Source organism: Helianthus annuus, chromosome 9 (genome assembly GCF_002127325.2).
Source record: "Helianthus annuus cultivar XRQ/B chromosome 9, HanXRQr2.0-SUNRISE, whole genome shotgun sequence".
Taxonomy (NCBI): domain Eukaryota; kingdom Viridiplantae; phylum Streptophyta; class Magnoliopsida; order Asterales; family Asteraceae; genus Helianthus; species Helianthus annuus.
Window position 1 is genome coordinate 179,145,561 of NC_035441.2, and position 11,865 is coordinate 179,157,425.

The 11,865-nt window shown below is 34.1% G+C and overlaps 1 protein-coding gene and 1 long non-coding RNA gene across 2 annotated transcripts; both read left to right on the forward strand.

Moving 5' to 3' along the window:
• The first annotated feature begins 282 nt into the window (after positions 1 to 282).
• Positions 283 to 1,040, forward strand: LOC110881917. Its single transcript, XR_002559940.2, has 3 exons — positions 283 to 302; positions 554 to 645; positions 1,004 to 1,040. It is a non-coding gene; the product is annotated as an uncharacterized LOC110881917 (long non-coding RNA).
• A 5,735-nt stretch (positions 1,041 to 6,775) lies between these two features.
• LOC110881819 lies at positions 6,776 to 7,687 on the forward strand. Its single transcript, XM_022129969.1, has one exon. It carries the CDS (start codon positions 6,776 to 6,778, stop codon positions 7,685 to 7,687), a length of 912 nt encoding a protein of 303 aa, XP_021985661.1.
• The last annotated feature ends 4,178 nt before the right edge of the window (positions 7,688 to 11,865 follow it).

The window sequence follows — 11,865 nt, forward strand, 5'->3', positions numbered from 1 at the left end:
TAAATTTTAAATTTTAAATTTTGAAGTCAATCATTATTTTAAATTTAAATTTTGAAGTAAACCATTATTGTGTTTGATTTTAAATTTAGTATGCTTTGAAATCTTGATTTTTTTTATGAGATGCTTTGACTATATTATTTGTAATTTTAGGGATGCTTCGAGTCTTTGACTATTGTTTTTGTACTCGAGTTGCATATCTCACAAACTTTTTGTGTTTTGTAATTTTAGGTGAAGAGCTTCTTTCAGACTCCTTCCCCTACAAGGAACTATTGAATGAGTTCCTATGAAAAGTTGAAGAAAAGGTATATCTTGCACTGTTTTGTGAGTTATAATTTTTTATATTTTAGTTATAATTTTTGTATTTAATTAGTTTTTAATTCTTTAAAGATGTCTTTAGTTTCTTTTTAAATCTGTTTTTTTTCTATAAATAGATTAGTGTTGTTAAAGATGATTTTTGTATTCGAAATTATGATTCGGTTTCTGTAAATAGACTTTGTTTCTATAAATAGATTACCGTTATATTTTTTTTAAACAATGGTTACTTCCTTTGCAGTTATGGATAATGAAAACAATGCTCCTTCGTTATTAAAGTCGATTGAGGACTATGATCCTATATTTTTCGAATTGTTCGTCGACCAAAAACAGGTTAGTTCAGTTTTGTTGGTGTTGTTTGTTTTTTGATATGTATAGTCTTTCTTTTTTATTTTTGTCTTTAGGTGTTAATTTGAAATTTTATGTGATTATCTTTTGAAGTTCTTATGGTTTGTTTTGTGAGTTATAATTTTTTGTATTTAGTTATGATTTTTGTACTTAGTTAATTGTTAATTCTTTAAATATGTCTTTAATTTCTTTTTAAAGTTGTTTTTGTTTCTATAAATAGATTAGTGTTGTTAAAGATGATTTTTGTATTCGAAATTATGATTCGGTTTATGTAAATAGACTTTGTTTCTATAAATAGATTACCGTTATATTTTTTTTTAAACAGTGGTTACTTCCATTGCAGTTATGGATCATGAAAACAATGCTCCTTCGTTGTTAAAGTTGATTGAGGACTATGATCCTATATTTTTGGTATGTTTCTTAAGTTTTCAGTTTTGTGCACACAATAAGTTATTGCAACTTATATGTTTTTTTTTTGTTTCGATTTATAGGAAATACCATATGATTTTGCAACCTTATTGTGGGGAGAACAACTTCCATATCTCAATGTCTTAAAATTAGTGATGATGATTTATCGTGAGTCATTGAGTTATAATTTTTGTATATAGTTAGTTGTTAATTCTTTAAAGATGCCTTTGATTTCAATTTTAAAGTTGTTTTTGTTTCTATAAACAGATTACTGTTGTTAAAGATTATTTTTGTATTCGGAATTATGATTCGGTTTCTGTAAATAGACTTTGTTTCTATAAATATATCACCATTATATAATTTTTTAAAACAATGGTTACTTCCTTTGCAGTTATGGATCCTAAAAACAACTCTCATTCGTTGTTAAAGTTGATTGAGGAATATGATCCTATATTTTTTGTATGTTTCCTTAGTGATTTAATTTTTAAATTTTAAATTTTGAAATCAATCATTATTTTAAATTTAAATTTGAAAGTTTTCCATTAATGTGTTTGATTTTAAATTTTGAATCTGTAAATTGAATTTAAATTTGAAAGGTTAGACTTTCCTAATAAGTTTGCTTGATTTACGGGATTGGATATTAGTGATTTGATTTTCAGATTTTAAATTTTAAATTTTGAAGTCAATCATTATTTTAAATTTAAATTTTAAAGTAAACCATTATTGTGTTTGATTTTAAATTTTGAATGCTTTGAAATCCTGATGTTTTTTTATGAGATGATTTAACTATATTATTTGTAATTTTAGGGATGTGCTTTTATTTTGATTCATTAGGTGTTTATTTTGGATGGTCCGGAGTTTTTGGCTGCAACTATATTGGACAGAGATAGGCTTGCTATTGCTGTAAATTGGTATCATGTCGGTTGGTTTTGCTTGGTAAGGTTAGACTTTTCTAATAAGTTTGCTTGATTTACGGGATTAGATATTAGTGATTTGATTTTCAGATTTTAAATTTTAAATTTTGAAGTTAATCATTATTCTAAATTTAAATTTTGGAATAAACCATTATTGTGTTTGATTTTAAATTTTAAATTTTCAATTTCGAAGTCAATTATTATGTTAAATTTAAATTTTAAAGTTTGCCATTAATGTGTTTGATTTTAAATTTCGAATCTGTAAATTGAATTTAAATTTGAAAAGTTAGTCTTTCCTAATAAGTTTGCTTGATTTACGGGATTGGATATTAGTATACTTTGTTTATTGGGTTTTAACTAATAATTTGATTGACTCGGTTGTTAGATTTGTGATGATGCGTCGGACAAACAAAATTGGGAAAATATACAGCCTTGAGCCTTGGTAAGTTAACACATTAGTTAAGGTTATGATGTTTTTTCATGGCACCGACACATTATTGAGTAGTAGCGCATTAGGTTAGTGATATTAAAATTTTTGCCTTGAGAAATTTTGTATATTGATTGATGTTTGAAATTGATTGTGAGATCTTTGAATGTGCATTGTATTGCTGATTGATGTATGAGATTTTGTTGATTGGCATAAGGTATTAGATAAGATGTGTTTGAAGTTGTGAAGATGAATAAGTGAGACATGTGTAGCAGATATTAGTGAGTGCACAACACATTAGTTAGGGTTTTGAATTATTGCTACAGGTTAGTGATGTTAGAGATTGTGTTATGAGAAATGTGTAGATTGAATTATGTCTGTGTTTGATTGTGACACCTTTGATTGTGCATGAAATTGCTGGTTATATGAGATTTTGTTGATTGTAGACAAATAAGTTTGAACAGAACTTATTAGATTTGAAAGTTTGTCATTAATGTGTTTGATTTTAAATTTCGAATCTGTATATTGAATTTAAATTTGAAAGGTTAGACTTTTCTAATAAGTTTGCTTGATTTACAGGATTGGATATTAGTGATTTGATTTTCAGATTTTAAATTTTGAATTCAATCATTATTTTAAATTTAAAATTTGAAGTAATGGCAATCTGAGTCTGATTTTTTTCGTGATTAATATCCGTTTGAGTAATCCAATCTGAGTCTGATTTTTTTCGTTAACGATTCTGGTAAACTTTCCCGATTTGGGTTTTCTGCAAGGCTAATCATCTAAATTAATTTGTTATTTTTATGGTTTACCATTGCATAAGTTAATATAATTTGTTGACAAAGTTTTGTTTTGTGGGATAGTAGTCATAAATTGAGTAATATTCAAGGTTTATGTGTTTTTATTTTGATTCATTAAATAAGATGTGTTTGAGTAATATTCAAGGTTTATGTATATATGAGATTTTGTTGATTGGCATAAGGTGTTAGATAAGATGTGTTTGAAGTTGTGAAGATGAATAAGTGAGACATGTGTAGCAGATATTAGTGAGTGCACAACACATTAGTTAGGGTTTTGAATAATTGCTACAGGTTAGTGATGTTAGAGATTGTGTTTTGAGAAATGTGTAGATTGAATTATGTTTGTGTTTGATTGTGACACCTTTGATTGTGCATGAAATTGCTGGTTATATGAGATTTTGTTGATTGTAGACAAATAAGTTTGAACAATTAGATTCACATTTAAGTACAAAAAATGAGAGGTTGTTATAATCTGAATTATATTCTGAACGAAAAATTGAAAGGAAAAGGAAAAAAGAATAATTTAATACAGAGAAAAGAGGATAGAGAGAGAGTTGCCACATTTTTAAAACCAAAAATATAAGGTAACCATGCTTCTAAAATCTACTATAATTTTTAATTATATTTTGTGGAAAATAGACTATATTAGGTAGGTAGTCAAACATGGTTTTTAGGGTCAAAACGGCTGTGTTGGGTTGACTCGGGACACTTTTATGAAAAACTTAATGTTTCTGACCTTAATAAACCATTTTTGTAGATGACCAATGTATATATCTATTTGAGAAATTCTCCAAAGATCCAGAGCCGATTGTTTCATAGAGCTGTAAAGTTGCGTTAAACATACTGGATTTTGAACGATCCGACAAACCATTCGAGGTACTTGGAAGATTAAGTCTCTTATCTAGGTGGTTGTTACAGGTTTAGGATGTTAAATGATTTTGGATGTACTCTGCGATGTCGATGATGCAGAGATGTTGGTGAAGCTCAGGTTAACAACTTCATGTGTATATTTTAATGAATAAAGTTTTTGTTGTTTTTATTTTCTGATTTAAACTTTTAATTAACTTCTAAATTTAATTAAATGAGTTTGTTTTGCAGGTTCGAACAACTTCATGTGTATATTTTATTATAAAAAAGAAAAGTTTTTTTTTGTTTCATGGGTCGTTCAGAGAGGCAAGTTTCTGCCTCCGGTTCTTGCCCGAAGTTTCTGACCTTACTCGCAACCCATTGACTACAACTTTCAATTCAAAACAATTATAAAAAAAATTACGTTTGAAAACATGTATTTTTATTTTATTTAATGACATAACTCGATTAATATAAAGTAATTTTTTCTACCCGCGAAATTCGCGGGTGATAACCTAGTAAATTATATGTTTGACCCTTATGATAAATTAAGTTATAAAATCAAGCCAAATTAAGTTGAGTAAGTCAACTTAATTTTTGATCGAGCCAAACTTGAGTTTAAGAATTAAGCTAGATTTTAAATTTGAGTTGACCCGAGCTAGCTCGGTACAATTTTGAGGCTAACCTTGGTTCGACCGGGCCTTTAAGTGTTATGTTCACCACCGCATCGCACGGGACAAAAACATTAATGTTCATACCAGTCAAATTTTTAGCTCTATGATATATAACTTATATATTTTTCATATCTAATCCTGTTTCATTTGAAATAACATAAGATATGTTAAGCTAACTTACTTTCTATCTTTTGTATTCATATATAGTTTTTAGAGTGATATAAACCTAACTTGCTTTTTATTTTTTTTATTTATCTAATCTAAATATTAATAAAAGACTACTATTAATGCCACGTGGCAATTTCTCCTTCAACTTCACAATTATATTTTTATTTAAAATATTTTGTTATCCTTATTATTATTATTATTATTATTATTATTATTATTATCTATAAATCTCTTAATTTCAATTTTAATATTTTATGGTTATCCTTATTATTATTATTATTATTATAATTATTATTATTATTTATTATTATTATTATTATTATTAAATCTCTCAATTTTAATTTTAATAACATACAGAGGAATAGTATCTTTTTTGTCTTTTTGTCTTCTTTTTTTAGGCATTATGATTTTTCATTTTGTAACAAAACTTTAGTTTTTATAATTTGTGTCACAAAGGTTAAATATTTTAGTTTTTTTATTAGTTTTTATTTTACGTTTTTTCTCGGACTTGTTCGTCGTTCGTTACTATTTAGCACAGTGTTTAATAGTCACATTTGGCCCTTCAGGGTTTTTTATTTCATTCGTATTTGGTGGTCACATTTGGTTTTTTAAGTTTTTTTTACCCCCTCCATTTTCTAATACACATCGTTATAAATTCGACTCCTTCTATGTATTATTTCACGTAAGTCACTTTGTGTTGGAAATTCGTGTTTTTTTACGCTTTACCCGGTTTTGGTTTTCGTTCGATGCTACTTAGCATGGTTTTACGTTCCCATCTCCTCAACGTTGATAGCACGTTTTTATGTTCACTGGCCCGCAACGCGGGAAGCTTAAGACTAGTATATAATATTAGAGAGTCAAATATTCTACATATAAATATGTAAATTTTATTTACGTATTTTGCAATTATAAATGTAAAAAACAATTAATTATATCTAATGACTTTTCTTTACATATTTTTTAACCAGCAAACAGCAAAGTTGAGGTGCACAAAAAAACCCAGACCCGGAATTGAACCCGGGAAAAAACCCGAACCCGACCCTAGGGACCGGGTATGCATATTCTGTTCAATACCAGAACCCGAACCCGGGTTTTTTCGTACCCGGTTTGTACCCGAGTTTTTAGCATACCCGGGTTTCCATAAAATCCGTACCCGGGTTTTCGTAATACCCGTAATCGGGTTTTAATACCGGACCTGGGTTTTCGTAATACCCGACCCGTTGTGTACAACAACTTTTTTTGAACATTTAGAGCTTGTGTAAGACTTTTTTAGGTAGATTTTAAGGCATAGGATATGTATAAATAAATGTTTCTATTATATTTCTATGTTTTATGCCCAAAAAATGAATCGAAAAACCCGATCTATACCCGAACCTGAACCATACCCAAACCCTACCCGGACCCGGAAATAGGGTATTCTAATACCCGGGTATTGAAAACCCGAACCCAGGTATACAGGGTATAGATTTTCTGGCCAATACCCGGACCCGAACCTGACCCGGATATGACCAATACCCAAAAAATCAAAACCCGCTCATACCCGTATCCGAGTATATACCCGAACCCATGTATATACCCGCTTTATGCACCTCTACAATCAAGTGTTGAAAGTAGGAATAATTATCTACTCTTGCAAGGCAAATCCAAGTGGTTGAGAAGCATATAATATTATATATTTCAATGCAAACAACAGATATTTGGATATTCAAAAATCAAAACAATGGTTTAATGCACTCACTTTCATTCTCTGACTGCTCATCTACCCTCTAGTTTGAACTTTGAACACTTTCTTGTATTTCATTACTGACAACAAACATTTTCTGCCATAAAACAGCCAAAACCCTCACATTTCTCATCATCCACCTTCAAACCCTAAAGATGCTACAGGACCCAATCGGAATCCCATCTTGTTTTTCATCAACCACCCACCATGCAACCATCACAAAGTCCGGTCAGACCCTCTTCATGTCCGTTTACAAGACCCAAATCGCCGGTAACTGCCGTTGCATCACCGTCACATGGTTCAAGCACCTGCTGCTTCACGGGTTAACGGTTTCTGTTGACGGAGATGAGTCACCGGAGGCTGAGTTATCCACATGTAAAGTGGAGCTAAAACCATGGAGCTTTTGGAGAAAACAAGGATCCAAAAGGTTTAGCATTGGTGGTACTAAAAGTCTTGATGTTTTTTGGGACCTTAAAGCTGCTAAATTTAATGGTGAGACCGAACCGAGTTCGGAGTATTATGTTGCGGTGGTTTGTGATCAAGAAGTGGTGCTTTTGCTAGGTGATTTGAAGAAAGATGCTTATAGAAAAACCGGTTGTAGACCGGCTTTAATTGATCCAGTTTTAGTATCAAGAAAAGAACATGTTTTTGGTAAGAAAAAGTTTTCGACACGATTAAAGTTTCATGAAAAAGGGAGATTACATGAGCTTTCAATCGAATGCAAGAACAAAACCGGTGGAGATGGGGTTGCTCCGGCGATGGAGATAAGAATAGATGGGCATTTGATGATTAATGTGAAGCATCTTCAATGGAAGTTTAGAGGTAATGAATGTATTCATTTTAGTAAAGTGAGAATTGAAGTTTATTGGGATATTCATGATTGGCTTTTTAGTCCTGGTTTAAGGCATGCATTGTTTATTTTTAAACTCTCTATTCCGGCGACTTCTCGGGCGATATCCGTTCCGTCTTCACCATTGTCGTCTCAGAGTTCGGGTTCGGTAGATGGGCTTGATCCAAGTGGGTTACATGAGTTTTGCCTCTTTCTATATGCATGGAAGGTTGAATGAGATATTGAGACCATATGTGTCAAAATTTCGATACTAAGTGTATATGTATACATACATTGAATTATTTAAGTTAACAAGGCTACTTATTATATTTTAAGGGTGCAAATGTTTGTGGATACAATCCAATCGTATCATAATTGATAGTTTTATAGTATGTGTATATACATTTGAAATATACATGATGGTTGATGATAACATGGCATGTGGAATTAAGGGCTAGCTAAGTAGGTTATTTGTGGAAGGGGCCAAGAAAAAGGTCACTTATCGAGTGTTTGGTTATCCATGGAAATGGGATTCCTTCCGGTTCTTCTTTTTGGACCACCAACTTTTACAAAGTGACTGATCACAAAAACAATAAAACCATATAAAAAAGGTTAAAATTGTCTTTTGAATGGAATATGGGCTATGAGATTGAAACACCTCATGGACTTGAAGAGACCAAATAAGTTGAAAATTATGATGTCATTGGAGGAAGAAACATCTTTGGGCATCTGGTTGGTGGGGACTGGATTGAAGTGATGAGTCATATAACATGCAATTGTTTGTTCTTGGTTTCCGAATCTTAACCTTTTGTGAACAAGATTGTGTTCTTTCATTAGCTAAACAGTCACCGTGATAAAAGATGCATCACAAACCCAATTTATGATGTAATTTATTGTACCACTTGCAGCATTATATTTCATCTTTTTTGAGTGAAGGTTTAGGTTTTTATGGTATATTAATTCAGCTTAAAAAACCTAGTGTAGATGGGCTTTATGCCCAACTGTATAAGCGGGCTAGGACTATTAGGTGTAGGGGCGCCGCGTTATTAAAATCTGATCACTCGTGATTGCCCGTTATACACTGCCGCAGCTCCATGTTTTCACGCGTGGACTTTGTAACGTATTGCCATGATCACGCGTGAAACTTGAATTTTGTTACCATTGTGTGTGTGAATTATGACCGTTGTTTTTTACCGTTGGGAGGAGGTTTTATAAAAAACCTTGTGTTCCATGCTATATGTATACATACAATCTTCAAACTCAAAAAAAAAAAAAAAAAAAAAAAAAATACCATCCTTTTCACCTACAAAAATACAATCTTGCATAATTTTAAAAATGGAATTTCCCACCGATTCCTTTCCGTTAGACAGCCATAGCTCTACGTCTTCCGACAATGACACGCTTGAATTTTTCGAGAAGGCGTATAACGAACTTGAAGGTTTGAGCCGCCCAAAGAAGAAAATGGTGGATTGTGATCGTATACATGCCAACGAAGTGTTAATGAAGGATTATTTTGTGGAGAATCTGGTCTAGAATGCCGAAACGTTTAGAGATCGGTTTCGTTTACCAAAAGATTTATTTTTAAAGATTGTAGGAGACATCGAAGCAAGCGAAGAATGGTTTCAAGAACGTTACGACAGGAGGGGCAAACGAAGTTTCACGCCGATACAAAAATGCACATCCGCCATTCGCCAACTCGCTACTATTAATTAAAATATAGACTCAGATCAATACCACTTTCTTAAGAAAATCATTGACCCGATCGAGGGATTAAGAGAAGGAAGCACAAGGGATTAAGAGAAGGAAGCACAATGTTGCCCTATCAATAGGAACATTAGCCATCAATAGGCATATTAAAACCCATGTAGCAATCGGTAGGAATACTAGAACCCATGCTGCTATCGGTAGGATTACTAATAACATTTTTCCATTATTACTGAAGAAACACCAATCTAATTGGGTCGATTAGATAATGTTCCACAAGATATGGAACTCTGATCTTCAAGAATTCCCTATGATGGTTTGATCTACAAAATTAAATAGCACTTAGGCTCGTCACAAGAAGGAGAGTTTGGGGGTTCTTCTCGTAACCACCCTTCGACGTGAGAATAAGTAATTGCTCTTTTGTGAGTATGAGTGAGAATAGAGAGTGCATGATTATTTCACCTGAATGAGGAGAGTGGTATTTATAGCCACGATGGTAAGAAGCTATTGGTTGAGATGTCAATTTCGAAATATCTCTTTGGTCCCACCCTTGCTGATCATTAGTGGCGGCAAAGGAGGGTGTGCATTCTCGGAACGTCATTAGCTGGACGTCTTTAACGGGATGTCCTTGTGGCCTCTTTTGTGATAACCGCTAATGGAGGTTCAAAGGATCACGAATTCGAGGAATGTGATTGTGGTAAGAAGCTAGACGTCGATATATGTTGTACTTTTGGATCCTCCTGTGATAACCGTAAATGAAGATCAAGGGTATAGTGATCCATGGAATGTCATTGGTCAGACATCGCTTTCAGGATGTCTTTTTTTATCTCATTTGTCCTGGTGAATTTGAATGGCAGGTAAACCCCATGGCTCGTTTGTCTTTGCCAACTGTTTGGGATATGGGTTGATTCTAAGCTTTCCCCGGACCCACGGGGAGTCCAGACCCATATCTCTTCAAGTCCCCACACTCTAGTGTTTCTCCTGTGTATGTAGACGTGTGGGTGGAGTACTGGACTTGTGCTGTTGTTTTGTTTTTTTCACGGGTTTGATTTCCTGATGTGTGGCTTGTTCTGCCCAGGGTTGGTCCCTTGTGTATATTCTCCTTTATATGCTGATGTGGTATGTTGGCTGTGGGACTGGAGTGCCTTTGTTATTTGAATTTTGAAAGGACATCTGACACTCTGGGGGACGCCTCGACGTACCTTTCCATCATCATGCTTTATGCTTTTTCAGAAGTAGTGAGTCTCGCTTCCTTCTTTAGGCCGCCAATATGTTTCTCATGTGATGTGTCATCCACCTATTGGTCGACGAAAGCACTTGAGTAGGCACGTTTCCCGGTCACATTTAACACAATGCTGATAAAAGGGGCGAAAACCTTCGCTTTTCCCTCATCGCCTTCATACGTTTCATCCTCTTTCTTCCAGAAATCCAAAATCCTCTTTCTTTTCTTGAGCTTTCTCTATATTTTCTGGTGGCTTCATCATCATACCCTATTCAGGCAAAGAAGAAAGGTGGTCAATGTGGTGTGCCGCCTACTACCATTATTGACATTCCAATTAAGTGGAAGGCTGAAGACTTCCAGACTCTTTAACACAACTATGACATTGATGAGTTATGGGAGGCCGAATATCTAGCTGAAGGCCGTACGGTGGCCAACCCATCGACCGAGAATATCCCTTTGCATGCACAATTCTTTACTAGTTGCAACTTCCGTTTTCCTAACACCAAGTTCTTGGTGAGTCTTTTGACCTTCTACAAGGTGCATATTTCCCAGATACATCCTATGGGCATTTTCCAGATGGCTCATTTCGAATTCTGTTGCAAGCCCTTGGGAATAGTGCCGACCAATGACATGTCCATGTTTTTTTATAAACTCTAGGGCAGGCGAGTTGGTTTTCCTTTAGTTGGAAGAATGGGATTACCCATCGTGCGAGTGAATCTCCATAAAGCTTTCATGGATGGAGGACAAAATTTTTCTATATTCATTCTGAAGTCATTCAGGTGGCAATGAGTTTTCGCCATCTTGATGCCAATGTTGAAGACCTGAAGGTCATTCCTTATGAGAAGATGTGTTGGCTTGATATGTTGACATAGTCCTTCACCCATTAAGCCGATTTAGGAGGTGAAACTGATGGTGGTTGGGATGGGCCGGATGTGGAATAAACAAGACCCTTGGGCATGGCTATCGGGTTGTCTTTGTGGTCTCTTCTGTGATAACCGTTAATGATGTTTAGAGGGTTAGGAATCCGCGAACGTGAATGGCTAGACGTTGCTACCTACTGTACTTTTGGTTCCTCCTATGATAATCGCTAGTGGAGATAAAGGGTATAGTGATCCGCAAAACGTCATTGACCAGGTGTTACATTCAGGATGTCTTTTTTTTTTCTCTTGGGTAGACCCTGCGGGTCATTTTTCTTCCCCAATTGTCTAGATTATGGGTTGAGTCTGGGCTTTCCCCGGACCCACGGAGGGTCCGAGCCATATTTTAACTTAGTCTTAGTACTTGAACATAACTTTACCAATATATCATTCGTTCATGAAGGGGTGGTCCAAATCCTGCGCAAGCCATGCACGCAAAGGACCATACCCAAACTTAATCACATCAACACTCAGTCTTTTCCATGGTCTTGCGAGGTGTTATAGCCGTACGCACAGCGTTGACAACTCATAGAGGTACAACCAGTCCAAGTGGGAGGAACATGCAACCAATCA

Bases quoted from the DNA above. Each gene is read 5' to 3' on its own strand.
- LOC110881819 (XM_022129969.1), top strand. From the start codon at position 6,776: ATGCTACAGGACCCAATCGGAATCCCATCTTGTTTTTCATCAACCACC.